The sequence below is a fragment of the Chiroxiphia lanceolata genome, chromosome 12, assembly GCF_009829145.1.
Source record: "Chiroxiphia lanceolata isolate bChiLan1 chromosome 12, bChiLan1.pri, whole genome shotgun sequence".
Classification (NCBI taxonomy): domain Eukaryota; kingdom Metazoa; phylum Chordata; class Aves; order Passeriformes; family Pipridae; genus Chiroxiphia; species Chiroxiphia lanceolata.
In genome coordinates this window covers 12,143,712-12,170,069 of record NC_045648.1, presented here as the reverse complement: position 1 = coordinate 12,170,069, position 26,358 = coordinate 12,143,712, and the positions used below count along the sequence as shown (strand labels likewise).

Sequence of the window (26,358 nt, the reverse complement as noted above, 5' to 3'; positions counted from 1 at the left end):
GTGTGCAGTGGATGATTAAAAACCCCCAAAGTTTTGAAATAGAATAGGCTAATTCTACCAAGCTCTCATGATTTATAAGATCTCTGATACTCTTAGTTCTATATTATTTCTTGATATCATTGCATTGGCCAGTGAATGTGTTAAATATGGGCAATTATAATCACACTCTGTTCTTCAAGTCCCGCTTCTGTAATCTTTTCCCCTTTCTTTGTTATACGAGAAAAATGGACTTTCATCTTCAAAGGTTTATGTGGAACCTTTAAAAGATTCGGTGAGAAAAGTTTTCCTCTGATTCCTTGCAGAGCTTGCAACACAACATTTCAGCAGACTCATGAATGAGTTCCAGGGAGTAAAGCTGCTCTGTCTGCTTTCCCTCCTTGAGATGTGCAGAAATAATCGGAACTATCGAGGTGGTAGGTGGAGCAAAGTAACACTTTTGAAGCACTAACTAACCGTGAGTGGTTGGCAACACCAGCAAAGCCACTTCCACGTAAAAATATAAAATCCTTATCCTTTGAACAGCTGCAATAATGAGCCTTTTCTCCTCAGTTAGTCCTGACTAACCCACTGAAGTGGGAAGAAAGTGAATGAAAAGCCGTTTCATTCTCCATTGCCAGAGAACAGCTCTCAAAACAGTGCTTTTCAGCTGTACCCTGGTTAGAATGGCTGGAGGCTCAGGGGACTCCCCGTTGCCAGCCTTGGCACCTCGCTGATTTTCAGCACTATTTGTTACTTTTTTTAAACCCAAAGCAAGTTGAAACTAATGAAAACACGCTTCTTTAACAGCCAGGGATTTCACAGCCAAGCCCTGCTTAAACTTATTAATGTAAATAGCTTTGTCATTTTATAGGTTAGGTTCTGAGTTAAATGAAGAGATGTTACTGGGAAATTGAATTAAAAAAATATTGATTTCCACATCTCCTCATATCTTTCCAAATATGTCCTAAATTTTTGCCTGTGCTAAGGTAACCCTGTTCATGCAATCTAATGTTTAATAGCCATATTGAATAATATCCCAAAGATGAGTCACAGTATGGCTGAAATTTGCACTGAAGTCATAGGAAAACATAACCTTGAATCAAAAATAATTTGTGGTCTTTCCTATATCCTCTGTCCCAAGGTAAAGAACCAGGCTCTGAAACTGTTTGCTCTTCTTTAAAATAAGAAGGTAAATCCTCTGGTGTAAATCCTGGCGCGGTGTACACCTGCACTGACAAACTTGTGCAGTTCTATACCTAGTTAGAGAACATTCTCCTCAACAGATTTAGTTTTAATAGGTTGACTGAAGAACAATAACCACTCTGCACCTAATGAGACTTAAGCCTGAACAACTACAAATACTATGGCTGTTATCTACTTATGCAATGGAGAACAGGGAAAAGCATAAGTTATGGGCTATCTCTAGCATTAATGTAAGATGGCAATGTTGTTATTATTAAGCTATTTTGATGGAAAATGTTGGCTGGTTGAAATATTGTTGGAAACACATGTATTTTTTTCTAAAATTCCATATGATTTCCTGTCAGACAGCCCTTTTTTTTTTTTTGTGTCTGCCATTTTAATTAGCTTTGCTGCACAGATTTTGGCTGAAAAAGTGAGTTGTTCCTTTAGTGCAATAGGGAATCCAGCTCAATGCTCCTGCTCAAATTAACTGAGCTGATTGCCTTGTAGACAAAAAAACCCCAAAAACCTTGGTCTTGTAGACTCAGTGTCTTTTTGGAAAAAACAAACAAACAAAAAAATAAAAAAGACACAGTAGGAAAATGTATATATGTATGCATACCTATGTATACACACACAGGTATTTTTAAATTTTCTCAGGTAATTTTTCATTCTTAATGACAACGCAGCAGCACTGGATTTTGTAGTGTCAACGCTGCCTTTTAATCAGGTCTAATCTTGCATATGCTTATGTAGATTTCCCTAATGATATTGTAATTTCATCTCTGTGACACCATAGGACTGACAATATCAATTATTTCAGCATTTGTTATTACCTACTGTCCAAAGCCTTTGTCATTTCATAGGATACCAAATGCATTTATTGTGATACCCTACTTCTAAAATATACAACGGAAAAATTATTGTTGTCACAAAATGTTCTAAATGTATGAGGTGTGAAGGGAACAACCTTATTTCTCACATGTCCTGAAGGGTTAAATCACATACTTTGGGACCACTGTTGCTTATTAAAAAATTATTTATGACTTGAATTGTATCACTTCTAAATATATAAAGAGTTGGGATGGCTTCCAACAATTACTAAAGAAGCCAGCCAAGTGATGCTTTCCAATTAAATCAGGCTGAGTTGGTTTTTTTTAACTTCTCAGTCTCCTGTGTTCTGTCTCCTGTTTTTTCATGATGGAAATAGATAATGTATTAACCCCATACAACTGAAGTCTCACACTTCTCCTCTTTGGTATCCTTTCATGTAATGGTGATCAGTAGGAGTCTCTCTGCATGTTCTCACTACATGAAAGGTTCCTTTCTTGTCCATTTAAGTGCTGCTGGTGCTGCTTAAGTTCTTGCTTTTCTTTAGGACCAGTTCTTATACAGAGCTTCAAAGCTTATAACATCTGATGGCTTATTTATATTTCAATTGTTCAATCTTTGATAATGATGGTGTTAAAAAATCTGCAGGAAAGAGTGCAGAGCCAAAAACATTGACTTCCATGGTAGTGCCTGTGTTGTTCAGGTTATGCAAAGAGACAGATGAAAGTCCATGGCCTAATTTATTAGCAGGGAAATAAAGAGAGATTAATTTAAAAAAAAAAAGAGAAAACAAAAGAACAAAAAAGTCCACTAAACCATAAGGCACTCCCTTCCCTACTCATATGTGATGAAACTCAGATGTTTAGAGTGAGGTTGTGCACCACTGCTCATGTGCTGTATCACACTGGTACCAGCTCTTGATAGAGGAAACATTTCTCAGCTCTCCACAGAGGATTGAGTTTATTTCCTGGGTAAAGCATATTAAAGAAACTTACATATCCAGGCAAAGTCCTAAACTCTAGACCTGGGGGATGTACCCAGACCAGAACAGCCCATGAAATTTTTGCAAGATATCAGTGAAAAAGGTAAATATGAAAACCTAGTCAAGTCTCCAGAAGCTTAAACTTACTGTATAAGCACTCTGAACTGAAGAAAGGTTAAGTAATCTGCAAAATTAAACAAAACATTGAAAACAGTGGAGTAGACTATTGAGTGCTTATTCCTTGGCAGATGAGGCTTTCCACAGCTGGCTACAGTCACCATTGCTGGAGTTCACTTTGTTCTGTGCTGAAGAAATATGTCAGCTCCAGAGTACATAGGGCCTGCCTTTATTGCTGGGGTTGGAAGTTTGCCACTCGAAGATCTAATCAGAATTATTTATTTTTTCCTAGCACTTTGGAGTAGATACACAAGCTCATTTGTGTATCTGGCATATTTATTTAGCTCTGTTACAGGTTCATCTGGTTGCCGATGATCATATATGAGATTTAAATAAAGGTTTCTCCTCTGTTACTGCTGGAAAATGAAGCCAGCTTGTGTAACTTGGAAAAATGGTTTAAAATGATGGAAATTATTCTTGTACAAGGAAGACAGAAATAGCCCAACACAAGTGTATTCTGCAGTTGCCAGTTGAAACAGCAGCCTATTCTGTGCTGTGCCTTTCACTGATTCATTTCTAGGGTTGTTCTCTAAAAAGAATCCACAGTTAGGCTGAACTGCTGCTTTCTGTCAAGTGGAAACTGAGTGGCTGTTTCGTAGCCTTTTTCCAAAAGCTCCTTTTGAAAGCTGAAACACTGGAGCACAGAGATCTGCCAGATCCTGCCACTGGGAATGCGGGAATGCAATCCTTGCCTAGTGTCTGTAGGTCCTGCCAGCTCCTCCCTTTCTGCTGGGACAATTCAGATGTTGTAATAGTGGCTATTGCTACCCATGCCATACGTAGGAGTTTCAGCCAGAGGATTTGTGAAGCCAAATCTGCTTGTCACATGTCCACATCTCCACCAGCCTTTACAAGAACATCCCAGAAACAACATCAAGCAGTCCTGGGACTTGCAGGGAGAGTGTGGCTTGACACACACCTTCCTTCCTACAGAGTGGGATTACCCTGCCATGCTGCTCTGTGTGACTCTATACTACGGGATTGGCACTTACAGACCTATCTACTGCTTTCAATAAAGGTTTCTTTGGGTTGGTTACAGGACCTCAAGTTTTCTGGGCACAGAACTACCACCTAAATTGATGCTTTCGGGACACTGCAACCATCTGTGTGCGGGAGACCATACAATGGCTGCTCTTGCTGAGACTGACAGAATTAAGCCTTGGGTAGGGGGAGGACAGTTTCTGACCATGTGCAGAATATCCCTGCATTTTCTTTACACTGCAGATGGGCAGCCAGAACCCTGGCTGCTCCTGGTCAATGCAGTTCTTTCTTACTCTGACAGTCCTGAGGAGCAAGCCAGGAGAGGGGTGGTCTGTGAGGCATTAGCCAAAAAGCACTCATGAGACAGTGGATCAGTTTGTCATTATTATAGTTGAGCTATTCAAACTCATGGTTAGTTTTATTCACAGCCTAATCTCATAAAAAATAATTTAAAGCCACTCTGCTAGGCCCAGGTAGGGCTGTCAGTCCCTCAAGTAACATTCCTTATAATCAAATGCTGCATTAGATTGGAGAATGGACAACAAAACTCACCATTTCACTGAGTTACACCACACTTCACTACATTTTCAAAACAACATTCAAAGATTAACGGCACTCTAAAATAGGTATTTATGCACTTTAAACACATAACCTTAAACAGATTGTGGAATGTGCACTGTGCTTTTCAAAACTGCATTCTCACAAGCCAGCAAGCTTCTAGGAAACTCTTACCAACCATGATCAACCATGGACAACCTTTTATGGCTTGAATTGAAGATTCTCCTCATATTTTATTATCTGGGGGTAATAGGATATACAAAGAATCCTTGAAAAACTCTTCTTAAGGCCCACATAAGCCCTTAGCAGTATATAGACTTTAGGTCCTTACTGAAGTGTATCTTATGGACATCTTCTTTACCCATATGAATTTCAGCCAGAGCTGGGATGGACAGAGGAAAGAGTGGGAGAAGGGAAAGTCTTACCCCGCTTTCCCCCCCAGTTCTACTCAGTTCATTCATTTCATTATGTGCCCATGTCTGTACAGTGTATTTTCCTCTACCAGGTCAGGCTGCATCCATCCCTGATCATACACTTTAGCTTCTTTATGCCCCTGGGACAATCGTTCATCTCACTTCCAAAATAGCACTGAGTGCTCCAAAAATTACCATGGCTTCTCTTTTGGGACACAGACAATGTGGCCTCTGTCAAAGTGTTTATTTATAATACATCTTAAAAGGCCTCTGACATCCCAGTCAGTAGTAAAATGAAATAAACATTGATTTCTTACAAGATGTAAGAATCTTTTTACCATTAGGGAGAGGAAGGAAAATAGAGGCTTTAGAGACTATCAGAGTAATAACTTTTGAATCTTAGTCTGGAAATAGCAACACACGCACAAAAATACTTGTATATTTAACAAAAAAAGATCTGAAGCATATTTTCTACATTTTTATAATCTGAAAGCTCTCAAAGCATACTGAACACAAGTATCTTTTTGTTTGCAGAGTATATTCTGCTTAATAAACCATCCGATACACAAAGCATTTTGGCTCTTACAAATAACCACTAAAATGAAGGCTGTCTAACAGAGCATAGATCTAGATGGTTATTAATGTTAACACCTACACAGTCTGTGAGAGTCTCGCTCAGTGAGAGGTCCATTGCATTTGTGTGACATGTCTTCCTATAACATCCGTATTTGGAAAAGAAATAGGAAAAGACACTGACGCAAATTATTCTTTTCCTCTCCAAGCAGAACTTAGGAAAATGGTATATCACATAAATTTGTGCAGAGGAAAAACTGCTTTCACAGTAGTCAGTTTCTGAGGTATTTAAAATTCTCTTACTTGACTCAGTTAAAAAGCAGTATTACTGCTACCTCAAATTTGCTAGAAAGAGAATGACAGATCTGTCCTGAGTTTCGAATAGCAGACACTTGTTCATTGTTCTTTCCTAATGAAATACCAAAGTTTCACTCATGTTTGGAAATCAAATGACAAAATCCTTTGACTACAGCTATGTACAACAAAGGCACTAATTAGAAACTTCCCTGGCAAATGACACAGCCAAGACTTATTTCTGTTCAAGACCATAATATTTACACCTATTAGGGTAAATCAGAAATACAGAAGACAAGGATAATCAGCTATCTTTGTGCAACCTAAACATTTTTACTCCCAAATAATTTGTACCTGGTTCTTTTTTTCTAATTTCCATATAAAAAGTATACCTTCAAATTTTCTAAAAAATCCTGGTAGCATCTTCTACTTCCTATCTTCTCCTGGGCTGCAAAACTCGTCCTCCTGTACGTTATCCATGTCAGAAAACAAATCCCTTTTGTTTGAATTTATCCAATCACATCACCTTTTTTTTGTACCCATCAGATTTCACACTCAAGCTGAGAATTTTCATTAAGGTCCACAAAAGGACAGATTTTGGGACACAGCTAATCACGACTCCTTTATTCTACTCAAGTAGAACGAAACATTCTGGGAAATGTAAACTTTCCAAACCTTTTTGCCATTTGAATATTTTGATTTAGAACGAATCATCCGTTTGTCACTTGTGTTGGTTTGTGTTTTTAAATTTAAACTGTATCTCTTTCTTCTCCTGGTAGGAATCCCATTTCACACGTAGGCTAATTAACTACAATTTAGACTGAAGTAGGAATGATTGCTCTGCTGTAATGCTGCTGTTTCTTAGCAACCGTGAAAGATATGGTAAAGGGTGTGAAACAGAGACCCAAATAACATCATTTCCAGACTGAGAACTTCCACCTAGACTAACCTACCAGTGGGACAGTAAATTAATTTTAAATTTCCATTTGCCTACTCCTGTGCTATGTCTCTTGCAGGCTCTAACAGTGTGATTTTTGCAGTGTGAGATGGCACTTAAGCATTTAACTTCCCCAGAGCTGATGATACCTGCTATCTACTCCAAAAAAACTTGTAAAATTTCATTAGAAAAATATTTTCCTGCATCCTTCCCACATAATGACTTATGTCTAGCACTAATTCCTCACTTGATAGGTGTTTTACCAAAGTAAAACTGCAAGAGTAGGCCTTGCTTCAGTGTTACATAATAAACAAAAATTTATTTTATTAATAGCAAATCGGTAGTTATGGTTTTTCTACATAATACTCATAAGGTATTTTGAGCATTTACATTGCCTTACTCTTATTTGAAGATACTTATTTCATCTATTAACCAACTTTACACTGCAAGACAAACAATGCTGTCGCTGCTTTTCAAAAATATCGACAATTTAAAAAACAGTCTGACAGCTGAAAGTCCAATAAAAAATAGAATTCCTTTAATACTTGCAGGATCTTCTTTTGACTTGCTCTGTAGTTCTGCTCAGCAATTGCTACTTGCATATAATGTCAATAGTGCAGATTTAATTTTTATTCTGGAAGAAATGGCAGATTGGTCTCTGTGATCCTATTTATATTCTGCATTTTGAGCACGGGAATGACTGAAGTGGAAGATCAAAAAAGTTTAAAGTACCAAAGTGGGATAAAAATTAATGGCTCAAAATAAGATGAATTGTGTAGTCACATTTTGATCTGTGCATCTCAGACAGACAGAACGTGCAGTCATGGGAGACACACATGGTAACACGGCTTCTTCTCCCAGCCCCTGGGAGCTGGGAAAGCCCCAGCTGGAAGGGGTGGAGGTCTGCCTAAGTACTGGCAGTCTCATGGGTAACCCGAGGGTCACAACCCCAACCAGGATGCAGAATTCCTATGCCTGCACCTCCACTGTACAAGCCAGCGCTGCAGCCTGTCATGGCCAATGCATCTGGCACAAAGGGAAGAACAGGGGTGCCAGGAGGCAACGTGGTCATCTCCCAACCTTTCTGCAGTGGGACCTTCCTGGGAGAGCACCCCAGCCAAAGCACGTTGCTGCTGTCTCACCTGTAGCACCAGGTGCTCCTCGTCAGTGGGGAAAGGGCTGCACTGACCAGCTTCACCTGGTGCTTAAAAGGGAAGAAAGGCAGAGCAGGGTGTGCTGTTCACTGCAGGGCAGCGTGCAGGAGAAGGCAGCTGCAGGAGGCTGGAACGTGGGACACACGACTTGCAAGGTGGGTGTGCAGCTCCTCGGTACTGCTGGCATGCCTCCTCGCCTGGGAGAGCTTGGGGCTGTTTGTTGTTGGAGGCTGTGAGGAATTGTTCTGCTGGTATCACAACGTGCTCTGTTCTCCTCTGGGTTTTTGCTGCAGTGAGACGTTGTGCCTGCAGGCCCCTGGTACTATTGCAGGCTGCACACAACAGTCCCCAAGTGGGACCAAGGCTCCTTCCAGCCCAGCACACAATCTCTGTGGGAGGCAGTAGATTTTTTGTGGCACTATTGGCTCTGCATAGGGTAGAGGTTTTGTGGTCCTTTTTGTTGCTCTGGTAGCAGGCGTAGGTGGAATATGGGTTTATCTGGATGGTTACTACAGTTTTGTTTTGTTTCATCATCTCATAGAACTGAGAATGAATCCAGCTACTTGTTTAGGTTGTTGATTTTTTTTTTTGCTGAAAGAAGCTAAATGTAAAAATCTGACACTGTAATTCTTTAGTCATAAACTTATAGGGGTGTCTGGCAGGGCATTTGGCAAAATCCTGCATGAACCAAGGAATCAACTCTGCTGGCACTATGTGTGGGAACACGTCCACCAGCCTGTTTGACTATGGATTTAAAGGAGATCTCTTTACTCTGTGACTTTAGAAGTAAGGTTAGTTTAGCAGTGTTTGGATTTTTGCTTGTTTAGGTTGCGTGATTTTCTGGGTTTGTTTGTTTCTTGTTTTGTTTTGGGTTTCTTTTGCCTTCTGCTTGGTTTGTCTTTTTTTTTTTTTTAAAGCAGAGATATTCTTTAGTAGTCTGAAAGCAAGAGAGGAAAGTGTTGGATTAACTACTATAATATGTGCTCCATGCTCAAGAGGTGTTCGCAGAAATGGTGTTTTCTTGCAGTGCAAGTTCACATGGTCCTTGGGAATACCATTCCATTATGTTTTAGCTGCTTTTGTTGAGGTATTTTATTTTCATCAAAGAGAGCAATGAATGTGTAACTCCTTTAACATTCAAATGAATATCATCAAGCCCTGATTAGTTTATTTCTGGCAGCAGCACAGCTAAACATTATGCTAGTCGCTTTGTCTGGTAGTTTTGTTCATGCATTGTACTTCAGTAATTTTGCTCTGATGTGCTTTCCTTGCACAGCCCAGAGTGACTCTGTAGCACTCTCCCGGAGAGGAAAAATTACTTTTCCCTTGTCTCCTCTGTAGACAATAAAACTTTAGGAAACTTTTTTTCCCCCCCTCCTTCAGACAGCTTAGATTTTTCCAGGGAAAAGTTATAGCACTATGCAAAAAGGAGTGAAGCTAACTATAATTTATAGGTTTTAACATTCTTTTTTTTTTTTTCTGGTTAAAAATCAGATTCCTAAGACAAATGTTTTGTTTAGTCTATCTTAAGTCACTTCAGGAACAGTTCTACTTTAGTAAGACTTTTATATCTCTGCTATATATGGCTTTGTTATACCAAGATTAAAATCAAAAGTCCAGATGTTTAATGTATAAAATTACATTGTCTGGTTTGACAGAAAGTGAATCTGGTCCTTAGTAACTGCACTTGGTATTAATTCATCTCCTGGCCTCACTGCACTGTTGAGCTGTAAAACAATGTGTAATCAATCTGTAGGCTGGGAGTAGAGGGTGTACTTTTAATTGAAATCCACATTCCTTTTTTCCAAGTGTAATTTACACCCACAAAGTGCTCCTAGTGGGTATTAGGCAAGTTGTGTCGACAGCCATCTCTGGGAGATAGTTGTAATTCAGTATAATTTAAGAGGAGGAAGTTTGCCATTAGGTGTCAATAAGGGCTAGTGGCTATATGATGTGTAAATACGAATGTTATTGACAGACCTCCAAGTATAATTAGCTGATGATTTGGACTGGCTCTTTTTCTGCTTTAAAGCCAGCTGGCACAGAAGGTGACTGCACCTGGAGGAACATTAGCTCCCAGAGAGGTAGGGCAGTGCACAGTCTGCAGAGCAGCAACTGCTGTAGCAATTAAGGATCAGTAACACCTGAGGTGATGCTGGGAGGAATCCGTCTGAATTGAATCCGGGGAGATGAGAATGGATTGTGAGTGTGACCTGACGGCACGAAGCACACACAGGTGCTGTGCCCTGATCCTGTGGTTTAACATGGTCTGTGGTTTTCGTCTTGCTGCAGAGAGGAGGGATAAGGATATTCAAGTGGTTTTCTTTCATTTTTTTCAGCTGTGTCTTTACGAGCCCCTGCAGCTGAACTGTCTGCATTTACACTTTGGAAAGCAATGTTTGTGTTAAAAACGACCTGTAACTTGGTGATTAGGTAACTGATGAATGAACAAGGCTCAGAAGCTCTAAAGCTGCAGCTGGCAAGGGGTATTTGGCCAATGTTAGAATGGGAGGGCGGCTACTTACACAGGTATTAATTGAAGTAATGGCACTCTCCAAAAAGATTGGAGGCTCTGTCTAAAAGACTGTTGGTATTCACAATGAGATGGAGTTGAGGACAGAGTTTTGGCAAAGGTTATTCTGTCCACGTGGAAAGTGAAGTCAGGTTTGGTGTAGAAAGTTGGGTGTTTTTTTGTTGTTTTTTGTTTGGTTGGTTTTTTTTGTTGTTTGTTTTGGGTTTTTTTTTTTTTTACATCACTGAGCTAAGCTTCAAATTACTGTGTATTGTTTCAGTGTCATAGAAAGCTGGAGTTGAAGGAACAAACTTTATATCAATCATTTAATCCATTCCTTTGTCTGAGAGAAGACTAGCAGGCTAGAAGAGATGCTTGTCTGATCTATTTCTAAAGACCAACATTCTTTTGTAGTTTAATGCAGTGCTTGCAACTCTGACAGAAAGATTTTCCTAATGTCAGGCTAAATCTCCTTGACTGCAAATATGCTGAGCACTTCTTGTTCTGTCTGCAGCAGACATCGATCCCTCTGTGCAGTAACAGACTTTAGCATTCTTCCAGGATGTGTGTGTGCAGAAAACATTGTTCTGCTGTGATCTATTTTCTAGATTAAATATACTGATCTTGAGAAGTGAGAGAATGACAACAACATCCACTACAGCTGTTTACTAGTAAATATTCAACCTGTGTTTCTGCAGACAAGATGACTGTCAGAGCTTTCTTAATGAAAAACTATGCCTTGGATGGACCTGATTTTTGGAGTTTGTTATATGTCAGGCCATGTTTCATCTGGCTTTTTAGAATTTGAGGGTTAGTGACAGGTTACCAGTCCTTGTCACCTTTGAACAGGACTTATTATTTCTTCCACTGAGACAAAGCAACATAGGGCAGATGGTTTTAAGGCACAAATTCACACCCTAGAAAGCCAGCTTCCTGCAGAGATGTCTTAACAGACAGGATTGGAAAGTGTCCATATTCCTTGGCCTGCACACAAGCTATCTTGGCAGTGAGCAACCTCTTGAAAAGATTAAGGTGTAGGTGGGTTATATATGTAAAGTCCACACAACCTGTTTTATGTGCAAGAACTGAAAACTTGGGGTATAAGGCAAAGTGACTCTATGTGCTGTGAGGAATACTTTTCACTCTGTGAATTACAGTGGGGTTCTTAAGGATGCTGTCTTTCACCATGGTGTGTCTATGATGGTCATGCAAGAAAGTCTGAGTCCTATCACTTGATCAGGATATCTTTTTGTGCTTGATCCCACCACTGTATTTTGAAAGACTTGTATTGAAAAATATGCCAGCAGTCATAAACAGGTTAATTCTGCCAAAGTTTTTTTTCTGGTAAATTCTCCTTAGGTGAAAGGCTTTCCTCATTTCAGTAAGAATATATTGAAGGGAAAAGCAAAACAAAGCTACACATGATAATATCAAACCGTGGGGTCTATTTTTATTCCAAACATATTTTCACTGCCAGAAAGCTAAACAGTTGGAATCAGAAGCAAATGGAAAATGGAGGAGAAAACATAAGTATGTTCTCTTTATCTGAATTGCTAAAAATATGTTTTCTGGTCTTGTTTGTAACATTGCTTTGTTGCCTTACTATATGCAGTAGCACTGCTTATTGAAAAAAATAATTGCAGTCATCTGTTTAATATGACAAAAAGTTGTGTGTGTTTAAGATAAATTAGTGCTCAAACTGCAGTCTTTTTCATAAAATACAGACTTCTGAAAGATCTTATTGAATGTATATATATATATCTTTTTCATATTTAGGATTATGCATTAACTGCAGAGGTGCATTTTTTTTTTTCCTGGGTGTGGAAGCCCACTCATAACATACCTGTAAAAATATCTTCAGTGGCCATGCTTTGCACTGATATTAGTATTTAGCTGCTTTTAATAAAATATCTTGGGGTTCTTACTGCACAAATGTAACAAAAGACACTTCTGACCTAAAAATAGTAAAGGCAAACAGACAAAGAAGACCAGGAATGGGAGGAGAAATAGATGCAACTGAAAAACTCGCTTAAGGCTGTGATTAAGACCCTGCTGTCAGCCCAGTACTTCATCCACCAGATTTTGAAAGGTCATCATATGGGAGGTTGCACAAAGAAATTAGCCTGATATCTTTGCAATGTCCTTAAGTTTCCAGTCCTGTTTGCTTTGAAATTCAGGAAGGTGTTACTTAACAGAAATCTTAAAATAAACTTTGTCACTTTAACGATATACAAATGACAGATACCTTTCACAATATACTAAACTGATGAAAAAACTGTCCATGTGGAAATCCAGGTTTAATATGAATACAATATTACCTACCAGGATGTTACAGGAAGAAAGGAATCTTGCCACTGTTGGTTTTTATTTGTTTGTGGGGTTTTGGGGGATTTTTTTTTTTATGATGAAAAAACTTACTTGGATATTTTCTTTTCATCTTTTTTCAAACAAGCGTGTGAAAATGTGGCGAAGCTTCTTAAATACTGCCCTTCTCTGTTACTTTGCACATGTTTCTCCCCGAGTGCTCTGTCAGAACAGCTCTGAATTACATAAACCCCAATCAACATTCCATCTGCTGAAATCTAGTCTCTTCCCTAAGCCCTCTAATTGTAGCCATCTAACATTTCCTCTGTGATGTCTGTTCTACCTGAGTGACTGTGCTATTGCAGAATCAGTTGCCCTGCTTTCCCTGGCCCAGGTAGTACTGTACTGAGATTAATTTTTATCTGCTATTTCTCTGTAAACTGCTTTGAACAACCTAGCTTCTGTTTCCCCCTTATCATTGTGAAAGCTGTGTCTATATATGACCCCAAGTGAAAGTAACTTTGAATACAAATTTTGTCTGTTTGCTTATCCCAAAAACCAACACAAAAAATACCCAATAAACCAGGAAAAAAAAAAAAAAAATAAGAAAATCTACTCCAACTCCTAGCACAATCCAGATCTGCTATTCTAAGAAAAAGCTGATGAAAGTCAAGATGCAGGGTTTTTTCCCCCCTAGCAGCAGCAGCTTTGCGTTCGGATCTCTGTAGGAAAGCATCTTCCCAGCCATGGTGCAACCAGGGGCAGCTGGAGGGGCAGAGACTGATTTATCCCCAATCAGTCTGCAATTCTGATGGTACAAGAATGCTCTGTAGCATTCTTTCCTTTCCCAGAGTTGTTATTCCACACTGTACCTCTCAAGAGTTGCAGAGTCTACGCTTTCTCTGACTCACTGAGGTTGTGACATTTGTTAAAAATATTTAAAACTTAGCTTTAAAGTGTTAGCTACTGATATGTGTGCACTTCTCATTTATGATAACAGGGAATGGCCATTACTAGAGTGAAAAACGTGAGCCAACAGACTACTGACTTCCATTCTGCATAGCACTGCTCTCTTTACCTGTGGTTTCTGATGTTCTGTGTGTTCTCATGAAGGAAACGGCTTTTTTTTTTTTATTGTTTGTATTTCTGCCTCCCTAGGGATGATGTCAAAAAACCTACTGAAGTCTGTGACTTGAAAGTCTTCAGCTTTTCTTCTATATATAGCATTTCCTTACTTAGGGAAAATTATTTTTGTCCACTTTACATATGTATAAAAAAACCTTAGTTATATTCAATCACATGATGTTTGTATAAAAAATGTTTTCAACTCAAAATGCTAGACCAAGGCAAGTTTCAAACCAAATGAATTCAAGCAGATAGCTGTAAAACTTCTTCAGCAAATAAATTATTGTGAGCTTTATGATGTCATACGTATTTTTATCATTTTATCATGGTAAAGAAGCCACATTGCTTTAAAAGCAAGCTAAGTACATATTTAAAGATTTGTTTTCAATCTGTGTAATAACATAGGATCTGTAGAGCAGACAGTTTGCATTTTAGTCATTGATGAAGTGCTTAAGCATGGGCATCTGCTGTCCCTAAATTATAATCCCTATTAAGAAGTGTGACTACTGCTTTAATGCCAGTAAAAGAGAGGAAAGAAGTGAAGTATTCCAAAATCAGTTGTTTATCATAATGGCACACGTGCTATCTGAATTCCATCAAATGTGGCTATGAGGAAATGGGAACTCTACAAATACAGAAAAGCTTCTCAGTAACAAGTGCATATAATAAAAGCACCTCTTGCAGTCTGTGGTTGCCTGCATGGGTTGGTTATTTGCTATGTCTAGTCATGCTTTATTTCAGTGCTCAGCTAGAGGTATTTCACGTGCTCACTTCTAACTGCTTGTCATTGACTGCAGTAGCTTCAAGGAAATTAAATTCTGTTACATGAAAAGATGGAAAACATTGAATAATCTCTCCCCCCACCATCCCCCTAAATTCTCTTCCTACACACCACTTATCTCTTTCTTAATACTACTCTGCTGTTGCTAAGGCAGTACTTTGCTTAAGTTCTGAAAGGTAAATACACAGAGCTCTAAACAGCTCAAGAGCAACTGTTACTCATCTCCTGTACGTGGATGGGCAAGTGTTGACACAGCTCTTGGGAATTTGAAAGCTGCACAGATATTTTGACTGCAGAATCAAGTAATGTGAGGGTGTGTCCTGCTGCACCACACCATGCACGTGGGGCAGGGCTGCACCAGGGCAGAGCTGTGCTCCCCCTGTCTGCTGGGCAGGACTGTGTCCCCCTCCTGTGTTCTGGATGATCATACAGGTGATGTTGCTGACTGAGGACAAATGAGATGGGTCTGGCAGAGTTAGTGATCCAGAGAGAGCTGCTGTGGTGGAAAATGGGGGCACTGTTTCCAGCCACCCCGGTGATGGAAGATGAAACTTGGGTGTCAGGGTGTCTGCTGGCCCTCCACAGGGCAGGCTCAGCTCCAGTTTGCGTTTGATTCAGCTCAGTAGCAGAGTGGAAAGCTGAACACAGGTGCTGTGTTGGTGTTCTGGTGAGCCTGCCCATTCTTGGCAATTCTTGTGCTTCAGCCCTTTTCCTAAAGCCTCTCTGGGTGTATATCTGTGCTCTCATCCTTGCCTCATCGGCTGAAGAACATTGCAAGAGTCATTCTTGCCACAAGTGAAGAAGAGTTTACTTTCCAGAAGCATCTCTTGCCTTCACTGCCTTGTCACAGCTGTTTAAAGCTTCTGATAACTTTCTAGAGGCAACTTCTGTGTACTCTTTTCTAATTTTTTTTTAATGAAAAGATATAGCTACTTTTTAAGAAATACCTATTTGTATTTTAAGAAATACCTATGCTCAGGTGGGGGAGATCTGCATGCTGTGACTCATCACAGTATTCTGCAGAATGGCTGAGCTCTGTCTTCCTTTACTCCTTGTAATTAAGCTGTGTCACTAGAAAACAGTGTCCTCCTCTGACCTCGTTTGATCAGTGACAGTCACAGGCAGCTCTGGTGAGAAATGCAGTTCTCCCCTGGACCTGCTATTCAAGCCCAATGATTTGATCTTATAGGGGTGAAGATGTGTTGTTTTTTCAAGTAGTTATTTGTTCAGGAATATACTCTGGAAATAACAGGGAAGCTCTTGTTATCTGTGGAGATGCTATTGTGTTCTCACTTTCTGGCAAATATTGCATCTACATGTTTCAGTAATTCAAAATCAAATTAACTTTCCTGTTCTCAGCATGCTGTACTAATCAAGATGACACTGATTTCACTTGCAAGCCCACTGTCTGTATTGTTTGCCAGAGGAGGCAGGTTAGTTCCTCTGGCAAGGCAAAGCTGTTTCTAGTGCCTTTAATTAGAAAGACAAGACAGTATCTTACTCCCATCAGTCCTCCCTTTTTTGAAATATAACCTGACAGCATTTACTCCCTTCCATAGTGGTAGAAATCATAAACTCAAGAGTACTTGAGCAGAAATGAATTAAGGAAGAAGAATCAGATCAAAACTGGAAGAGTTGAGGCTTGGAGAAGAACAGCATATTGGCTGAGGCACAGGGAAATGAGAGATCAGTTATATGTTAGAAAAATGTGGGTATCTGGAGAAGAAACACAAATTGTTGGTATAAAAGGTGAGGGTGGGTGGAAAGAGAACTGAAAAACATTGTAGAGGTTAGAAGATGGAGAATATAGCCCCGATCTTGATATCTGCCTTCCTGCAAGGGATGTAGCCTCGTTGGTAGCAGGGGCAGTGAACGGGAGGGTACAACAAGATTTCAGACCCTTCCCTGCCTTCTGCATGCCACAGCACAGGTCCTGTGCCAGAGCTCTTCTCAAAGCACGAGGCATTTCCACATGTCCTCCCAGGGTGCAGAGCCACTCACTGCTCCTGCTGTAGTGAAAACATTCACTTTTACAGGCACAAGCTGTTGCACGTGGCAACGTAGCCTTGAAAGCGGTTGTTTTCTGGCTTTTTATAACCAGGCTTCTAAACACCTAGCACTGAGGAAAATCAAAAAGCTCAAGAGGAAGTTGTGCTCAAGCGAATGATGCCAACTAGTTAAAAAGAACCCTAGCTCACAGTTTGGAAATTGACCTCAAAACTAGAGGAGATATCCTGGTCTGAAGGATAAAGAGATGCCAGCTGATTAACCACTAAGTATTGGGAGTGCTTTAAGCCCTCAGGCATCTGATTTAATCCAAACTATAAAGTTAAATCATGGAACTATGGAGAACATTAGTATTCATCTGTCCTTAAGACAATTTGTTCTTGGCTTTTGATCAATTCTGTATGATTTCTGTAAGGGGAAGTGCTTTGTGGAGAAGTGCCAGTGGTGACTGTTTTGGATGAATATACGGTCTGTTTTTTTTTTTTTTGTTTTCTTCTCTCGTTGTTGCTTTTGTGTTTGGCTGAGAGTTTGGGGTTCTTTTGGCAGGTGAGGTGGCAGGTGGACAGGAGTGCAGGCAAGAGTAAACTCTCAGCTACATCTGCCCTGAGGATGCAAAGTGTTATGTCATTCCTTCTTATGCAGGATAATCTGATACTGACCTTTAAGAACCGGCATGGAAATAAATAGACCCTTAAAAACAAATACAGGTAAGACACAAGCCACAGAAACCTCAGCTGAGGTCAGGTTAGGTTTATACAATAGAGGCTAGCTTCTGGTACAGATGAGGTTTAATCACTGAACAGAAACTTCCTGGTAAATATGCTCTGGTATATTTAAAGGGCACCAGTTAGGCCAAATTGGTAAGAAGGGGCACAGTGGCACTCTAAGAGTTTGTGGAAGTGCTCTTTACATATACTTAGGCTTGAACTTTTTATCCCATTCATAAACCTGCAATTTAAGTCAGTATTTTTCCTCACATATTCTTTATAATTTTCTAAGAAATCCAGCAGCTGAGCATCTTAATGACTGTGCTGATTACTTTTGTACCTACTATTAAACATTTCTCCTAACAGTGGAGATGATTAATGAAATAATATATAAAAATAGTGAGGCACCAACTATAACTTGCTTTGAAGTGAACATGAAGGTCGCTCTTGATACCTTTAGCCTACTTCCATCTCACTTCTGGGAGTTAGAGGGAAATGATGCACAAATACACAAAGTTAAAATTAACTTCAAGGAAACAAAAACTACAGATGTTCACCTGGCATAACACTATATGGCACAGAGCTTTTGTTGGAAAAATAATCTGAAAGATGGTTATCTTCATTTAAAAAAAATTTAAATATCCCCTACTTTGAAAAGTGCAAGAAACTTACATTTGTTTGATCTGCATCTGTCAGTGATCTGACCGTGTAAACTATGTGCTCTAAAAGTAAATGGAAAACTATTTGGAAAGGAAACACTAACACAATAATAGTGTTAATACATTTCTCCAAATAGAAGGAGAGAAAATTTAGTTTTTCCTGCAACATGAGCTACTTGGATAAACAAAGTTAGTGCCAAAAATTAGATGCTCATTGTTGGTAATGAGGTATTCTGCTAATTTTTACTACTAGTGTTTCAGAAGATTACTTTTCCTAGTAAACTAGCACTAGTAAGAAGATCAAAGAGTGTCTTCACATGGTTTGTTTCATATCATAGATGGCATAATCTTCTTGCTCTGTTTTATGTTGTTATATCAACAGATGTTAGCCAAAATCTACATCTGTACAGAGGGTCAGTTTGTTCCTCTGTAGGGAGGCTGAACAGAACCAACTGATAAAACTTGACATAAACTAGCATCTGTACTAAGGAGGGATTAGTGACCACTGGAAAGGGCAGCAAAGTGACTCTTGCTTGTTGTTCTCAGCCTTTTTCATTAAACATGTCTGCTTTAAAGAGCAGAAAAATCACTGGCTTCCACTAGTGTTTGAGCTCAGCTTGGCTTCTGGTGATGTTTGAGGTTTGGGCAGTCATAGTTACTGCAACAAGTTAGTCTCAGCTTCCCATGAGTCTCCTTCAGCTACACCTGTCAGCCTATACACTGACCTCCTGGAATCTATCTGGCAGAGAGTTTTCTGCAGACAAACCATAAATAACACACTTTTAATTGGGCAAAGCTCCAAACCTGTGTCTGGGCCCAAGGCAGCTGCCCTGAGTGGGGTCCCCAAGCAATCCAGCAGTCTGAACAGCCTTGAGCAGACACCAGAAGCCACAGTAACAGTGAAGAATCTCTGCACCCTGCTCGGACCACGGGGTCTGTAAATAAACTGGCACAGAACCTGTTGTCCATGCATCGTGCTGCCATCTGGATATAGCCTGCATTCTTTCCCACACTCCAAATGTTGTTTAATTTGTACTGGCCACTGTTATCCTCTTTCTCATGCCAGGACATTTTGTGGGAGGCTATCTGGCATGGGCTGAAACAGTGCCAGGAAGTAAGTATATTAATAGATAAACAGTTTAGAGGATTGTGTACCACTGCTTGGGCTCCCAGCCAGGTCCTGCTTAGTTTACCAGACAAGAGAGTGAGGTCTCCTAGAAAGTTACAGGATTCTCCTACTTTCCTGGGACCTGGGAGGGCCTTTTACCCTAAGACTGATGTAGTGGGTTGAATGCAAATAATCAAAGGCTTTTCCAAACAGGCCAGGTCTCCAGGAAAACCTTCTTATCTCTCTGGCTGTTGTTCTTCTTACTGGAGATTTATAACTTTGTTCTTCTATTACAAGCAAAATAAGGTGACTTACCCTTCCAACCATGACTCTTTAGTCTGTGCTGTGGATGAGATGAAAGGCTAAAAGATTTAGTTCTTCAAAGGAGAAGTGTGAGGTTTTTGAGGAGATGCACTCATTGCCTTGTACAGGTCGTTCAACCACCACCAAAATATCACATTAAATAGAACTTGCTCTCATCCCAGGCCTTTGGCAAGGCAGACAGGAATGGTCAGTAATTGCTGTGTGGCAGGATATTGCTTCATATTCCTATTTATGAACTTCATCTGCCTTCATAAATTCCCACATCAAGGCTTGTCCATATCCCCCTACTAGAAAAAGTAGAGGCTTTCTGTTCACTGACTGCTAGCAGATCGAAACTTCAGGTGGGGGAATAGCTGGGTTTGGGGCTATGGAGAGCCCCTTAAAATCATCATTGCCTTAAGTGTAAAATCAACCTCCCTGCCTGAGAAACAGGTCATAGCTGGTTTCTGCATGCTCTTTGTGTGTCTGGTCTGGAGGGCACTGGTGTACTCTGTCCTGAAAGTGAGTAGTTCTGAACAAGAACATAAAATATTTCTGCACTGAAACAACCTAATACAGCATCCTTCATGTGCCTGCTATCCCTACCTGGGAGTGAGATTCTGCTTCACCCATGATGACAAGTCCTTCTGAGGCCACATGTTTTCACAGGCCATCCTCTCAAAAGCAGGAAGAATCTATTAAAGCTACTGAAAAGAGTGTTGCCTCATGCACTGTCAGCTATTGCTGCTTAGCAGTCTCATCCACAGAGGATGATGTACAGGTGAGCTTGGGCTTCAACCCAGAGCTTCATCAAGCTTGTATTTCCACTTGATTTTAAAAACAGAAAGCTGAACAAATTAAACTATTGAACTAATTTTTTTTTTTTGTCCAAGGTGCCCAGTCAACTTGGCCAAAGAATGATTATTTATGGTCTTTACTATCATCACAGCATGATAAGATTCTTTTTCCCTTTCAAAGCAAGCTTTGCTTTTTCTTTGTTTCTGCTGGACAAAGCTCCCCAACCGGCAGACACTGTGCTAATGAGGGGTCTGTATGCAAATCAGCAACCCAGGTGTTTCCTGGAGGGAAGAGTAAAGATTTAAAAAAAAAAATAAAAATAAATCACCCAACCAGGCTCTTGGCTCATGTGCTTGCCCCAGCTGCTGCTCTTACAGGCAATTGCTGCCTGCTCATCCCAAAGTGTCTCCTGCCCACTCTCTCTTGGCAGAGAACCTTGGACATGTGCTTGCCTCAGTCTGCAGTGTGATCCAGAAAGCCCTGTAAGAGTTTGGTGCTCAGGTTCCCATGGTATGCTAGTTAATGTCTGTTTGTCCATCTTTTTGTCACTTAGCTTTGTTTTTCCTTTATTTTCCAGCAGATGGGAAGGGAGAGCCCTTTATTAGGCAGGTGTTAGAAATAACTTCATAAAAAATTTTTTCTTTTAAATTTTTTTTCCAGCTTTCATATCTAGAACATGTTATCTACCACTTCTGCTGGCTTGTCTGAACTCCAGTTAATATTATTGCATATCTGACTTGGAAATTTCTATGTAGACTCAAAACCAGGCTTTGATAAATCAAGCCCCTCATTGTTCACACAAATATTCCTTGGGGCAAAGTGTACCTTTTGTCGTGATAACCATGGTTCAAATGACTGGTGGGATACTGCAAAAAGTTATACAATGCCTGCTTGAACTCTGTATCACGCAAGCATGTTACTGATGCCTCAAATAATTACGTGCTAAATGCCTTCAGTACACTTTCTAAATCCTTTTGTATTTGCAAGAATATATATGTTAGCTTTTGAATGGCATTTAACTCTGTAAAACATTAATTAAAATATGTAACAGGCTTAAAAGATTAACATCACAAAACTACTGGCCATTCACATAGCACAATAAATAACTTGCAGAAAAAAATATTTACTAAGCACTGCAAATCAAATAATGTTACAGCTCCAGAAAAATTATTCCTGTCTGCTGGGGCTGTTTTACAACAGCAAATAATGTTTAAATCTGCTGGTTTTTTTAGTAGTATATATTTATTGTTTGGGGCAGAATTCAAATGCATTAAGATCTTAGCCCTACTGAAGACATGCTGAAGTCATATTCAGATTCCCACTGCCTTTATGGCTGGAAGCCTGGTGATAAGGCTGTCTTCATCCTGTTATCCATGGCATTACACAAAGTTGTAGGTTCCACAGTGCTAATGCTTAAAACAAAAAAAATAAAATCCTGTCATCAGTTTAGAGCTCAACTTGGAGCACAAGCTGCTCTCTTTCCTAGGCCAAATGTCTTTTGACTTCTTCCGTGGGAGGAAACCCAGAGAAGGGACAAGTGACAATTTGCTCTCCACATTATATTAAACTTCACAAAGATAATCTGTCTTGTTTCAAAGATCTTACAGGCAATTGATCCTCTAGTTATCTTATGTTTATAGTGAAGCACAATAGTTCTGTGAAAATAAAACCAGAAATCTGTACTGTGACTTAGTAGAAAGGCTTAAATCAATATTGCACAAAAGCTATATGGCCAAATCCCTGCCCATTCCAGTCAGGGAACCTAGGACAGGGCACATCAAATGAAGGTCTGCCACCTTTTTTCTCTTACATGCAGAATCTCCAAATCCACAGCAAAATCATTGTTCTTGGTGATGACCTGGATTTTTGTGAAATGTTACTCTGAAAGATGATATGAAGGATCATTCTTTCATGTGGCAGGATGCCTATGAGGAAGCTGAGGAAAAGGAGACCATTGCTCTGTTGAATAGGTTTTTTAAAAAAACAACCTCTCGATAGGAGGACATTAAAAAAGGGAACAGCGTTCTATTTTAAGATTACCTGTTCAGTTCTCAAAAGCTCTTCTTCAGGATAAGAAAAGGAATGTGACTAGTCGCCTCTACAGTGAAACTCAAGAAGGTTCACTGAGGGTAGAGCTAATAGGCATGTAACTTTTTTTTTGTTTTGCATTACAATATATAAATTTCTCAGAATTGTGAAGACCTCTTTAATGCTCCTAATAGGAGTCTGTCTCATGAGTAACCGTTTTGAAAATCAAAACTTTTTGACCCTATAGACAACTCAGATGCAAAGCAGTAATAGATGGGTGTGGGAGACTTGTGGGAGCCAAGGCTGTGGAGCTGAATGTTCTTAGAGGTGTGGTGCTTTTTACTGTTTGTTTGCTTTAAAGTACAGCTAACATCTTGTACTGCTCACATTTAAGGAGATTTTTGTTTGTAACAAAGAAATACGAAGATGCTATTGTGACATGTTCAGAATAAACACAGAAAAAATACTTCTGCCTCCTTGGAGACTCGGTTTTAAGTGGGCTATTAAAGGAAATGAGGCTGCTGGGATCTTGGAGCAAGATTCCAGCTGGTTCTTGGAAGCCAACCGTGTGTGGCAGAAGGTGGGGGTATACTAGGTAGCCTCCTGCCCCATGCATACCCATGTGAGTCTCAGGAATGGCAGGGGTGCTGTTCCATTGGGACATGGCAAAAGGCTGAATAAGTATTGCAGGACTAATGCAAACCCTTAAACGGGTGATGTTTTAAACATCTGTGGTGCATTAGCACCATGGAGCCCTGGAGATAAAGTAAACTGTATCATGCTGGGCTTGAACAATTGGACAATCCAAGCAGTGGGCAATGACTTACACAATGACTGTGTAAGATGAAGTCCTTGCTTTATAAATGGGGAAGTGTAACGACTGGTAACGAAGCAAATAACCTGAACATTCAAGTTGCTGTCACTTTTGATACCAACTCCAAGCTGTTCTAAAATCAGTGGCCAAAACTGAACTGTTACTAGGAGTTCATCCCAAATATTCCTCTGTGCTTGCTCTATGAACCACAGGGAGACTCACCCTGGTCACTGGGATCTGTGGGGTGTGCACCTCCCTGAACAAGGTGGTGACTGAATCCCACACTACAACCCCTCAGCTTCTGTGCCTGCAGCAGTGACTGACAGCCTGACTACTGAACACCCACGTACAGAGTGATGCTGCACTGTACATATGGCAGAGCACAGGAAAAAAAGACCAAATGAAATCTAGAAAAAATATATTTTTCCAAAGAGGATGGGGGGGGTGTGTGCAAACAGCAAGTAATTCTGTAGTGCAGAAAAAAAGATTGCAGCTGGTTAAGACATAACAACCAAGTTTTCACTGTATTCCAGTTTTATTCTACTGCATAGGCATCTGCCATGTATGGTCAAAATACCAGATTTTTCTTCTCTTAGGCAGCACAAAGAAGGAATAGAAAAGAGGAGAGGAGACTGATGAACATCAACTCTTGGCAGCTAGCAAGTGATGACATGAAAAGCACTTATGGCAATCTTGAAGCATGGTTATTTTTAATTTATTTAAAAGAAAAACCTATTCAGAACAGGAGTAAGTTGTTGGCAGGAGCTATGTTATATTAATTTGTTTATAAATCTAATGTTTGTAACTTGCTCTTCATGCATATCTTGGAATATTTATTTGGATGAAAAAGTATAGCTGTTGGTGATCTTCGCTAATAAGTTCATCCTAACAGAGCTCTGTGAATATAAGGAGCTCTGTGACCTGTTGCTAGTCTTATTTCATTCTCTAGATCTCAAGTAAGAAAATACAAAGCAAGATATCAAGAGTAAATACTCCTAATATTTAAAACTGAGTTGGATTTAAGATTATGCTATAAAATGTTCTGCTGGGAGACTGGACAAGATAACACCTATTTACCTCATTACTTGCTACTGCTGTTCATCACTGTTACATTAATAGGACAGTTAAAATATTTCCCCTGCTGTAGTTAGAATATTGTTTGGTGTTGAAATCTTTCCTTTTTGAGGGTGCAGGGAGCTATGAGCTGAGATCAGGTACTTGTCTAAACTGGTCTGGTCACAGTGAAAAGATTTTTCTTGAAGATCTCGTAACATAACACATCAGCTTTCTATTTGGATTTATTATGATCACTAGGACTATTTTGGACATCATTCCAGTTGTGTTTACTTGCATCTGATCCCAGTTAAATGGCTTCAGAGAAGATGCCTGTAACTTCCACCATGGGAAGCTGGAGGTCAAACAGGTCCTTTCTGCACCTGGTCTCAGTGACAGCCCAGCATCTGTCATGTGCCAGCCGTGTGTGTGACACCCCTGCAGGCCCTCTGCTGCGGGCAGGGTGACACCGCCACCGAATCGAACACCCAGAGGTGTGCGTGGGGAAGGGGGTGGCCGTGAGCTCACAGCAGATTTCGGGACCAGCACCGGGACTATGCTGTCCTGGTAGAGCGAACCTGCCTCTGTGCGCGCTGAGTTCCACACAAGTTTGTATTTCTCACCTACCATGTGTGCTGAATGGCCTTTGGCTACGGCACATCAGCCACGGTCTGGTTCGCGTAGGATAGAAGAACGTGGAGATTTGGAAATGCTAGGAGGGATTTTTTTTTCCCCCTACCGTCTCATCTAAGAACTATGTGCGCTGCAGCAGCCAGACAGTATGTTTTTCTGACAAGTTAGGACTTGAAAGCCCGGGGGCTCTGCGTGCCAGCCCCGGAGGGGAGGTCTCTCTAGGCGCAGTGGTCCTGGAGCGACAGCGGAATAGCCATGACCAAAACCCCAGAAACTTTGCACCCTCTGGATATAAAACATCACATTGCGCCAGCACTGCGATTTAACCGGCTTTCACGGCACAGGCGAGCTCCTCAGGGCAGCTCTCCCGTACCCCGGGCAGCCGCACCCCTCCAGCCCGCGGGATGTCCGTGCCCGAGCGGCGGCCGGGCAGGGGAGGGGAGGCTGCTCGCCTCTGCTGCCCGGGGCCGCTGGAGCGGGGCTCGCCCTCCCCTCTCTCTGTCCCGTCAGCCTCGCAGCGCTGCCCCGGAGCTGCATCAGAGGCAGAGAGGGGGTCCCCGACACGTTGCTCGGCGCGGTCGCCCCGGTCCCACCGCTCGGGTGGCTCCGGTCCGTCCGTGCAGCCCCCTCTTACCTGCGGGCGAGACCGGCTCGCCTTCGCTGAGCTCCCCGGAGTCCGAGTCCATGCTGCGGGTACCGGCGGGGCTGCGGGACCGAGGGGCCGGCGCTGGCAGGGGGAGCGCCCGGAGCCGGGGAGCGGATCCCGCTGCCTCCTCCTGCGCTCCGAGCGCTGGGTCGGCGCCACCACCCGCGGCCACCCCGCTCAGTGCCATTGGCTGCGGGCGGAGCGGGGCCGGGCGGGCGCGGCGAGGGCGGAGGCAGCGGGGGCGCGGCGGAGGAGCCGCTCCTGCCCCGGCTGTTCCACAAGTTGGGCTGCCCGGCCCTCGCCCGCCGAGCCCTGCGGGGATGGGGGATAACTGGGGCTATCCTGCCCCGCAGGTCGCTCCAGGGGAAGCCACTTCTGGGCGCAGAAGTGGCCGAAATGACAGACCTTTACACTGCCATTGCATCTCCCGTCTGATTTTTCCATCACTCTTCTTGTGGGCGTCTCCCCTGACCTTCCACTTTGTCTCTTTTTGCTGGCTTGGTCTCCTTAATGATGTGTCCTCAAAAAATTAGTGCTTAGAACAGTGGAGGCCGATGGGAAAGTGTCAGTTCTCGTTGGGTTTTAGTGCCCAGAAGTGTATTGAAGGACTCAGTTCTGCTGCTGCCTGTTTGTACGTTTTCCTGAGGCAGACAGTGCAATATGTGGCAGATGAAAGCCATGTCATAAGATTGTTTTGAACTCCTGAGTCTGAAAAATTTATAAGTTGAACTCTGCAGGCTTTGCTTCTGCCCTGCAAGCTACTACAGTCATGAACCATCCCTTAATTCAGATGATTGAGGCCACTTTTTCAGCTCTGAG

The 26,358-nt window shown here is 41.2% G+C and overlaps 1 protein-coding gene across 1 annotated transcript in view; it reads right to left on the bottom strand.

Annotated features, from left to right (window-relative positions):
* Positions 1–25,755, bottom strand: part of TNFAIP8L3 (TNF alpha induced protein 8 like 3) — a 46,382-nt gene extending 20,627 nt beyond the window's left edge. The window contains exon 1 of the mRNA XM_032700075.1: positions 25,528–25,755. Within this exon, the coding sequence (XP_032555966.1) occupies positions 25,528–25,726 (199 nt within the window). The 5' untranslated portion in view covers positions 25,727–25,755. The remainder of the gene's footprint in view (positions 1–25,527) is intronic.
* Positions 25,756–26,358: the final 603 nt, after the last annotated feature.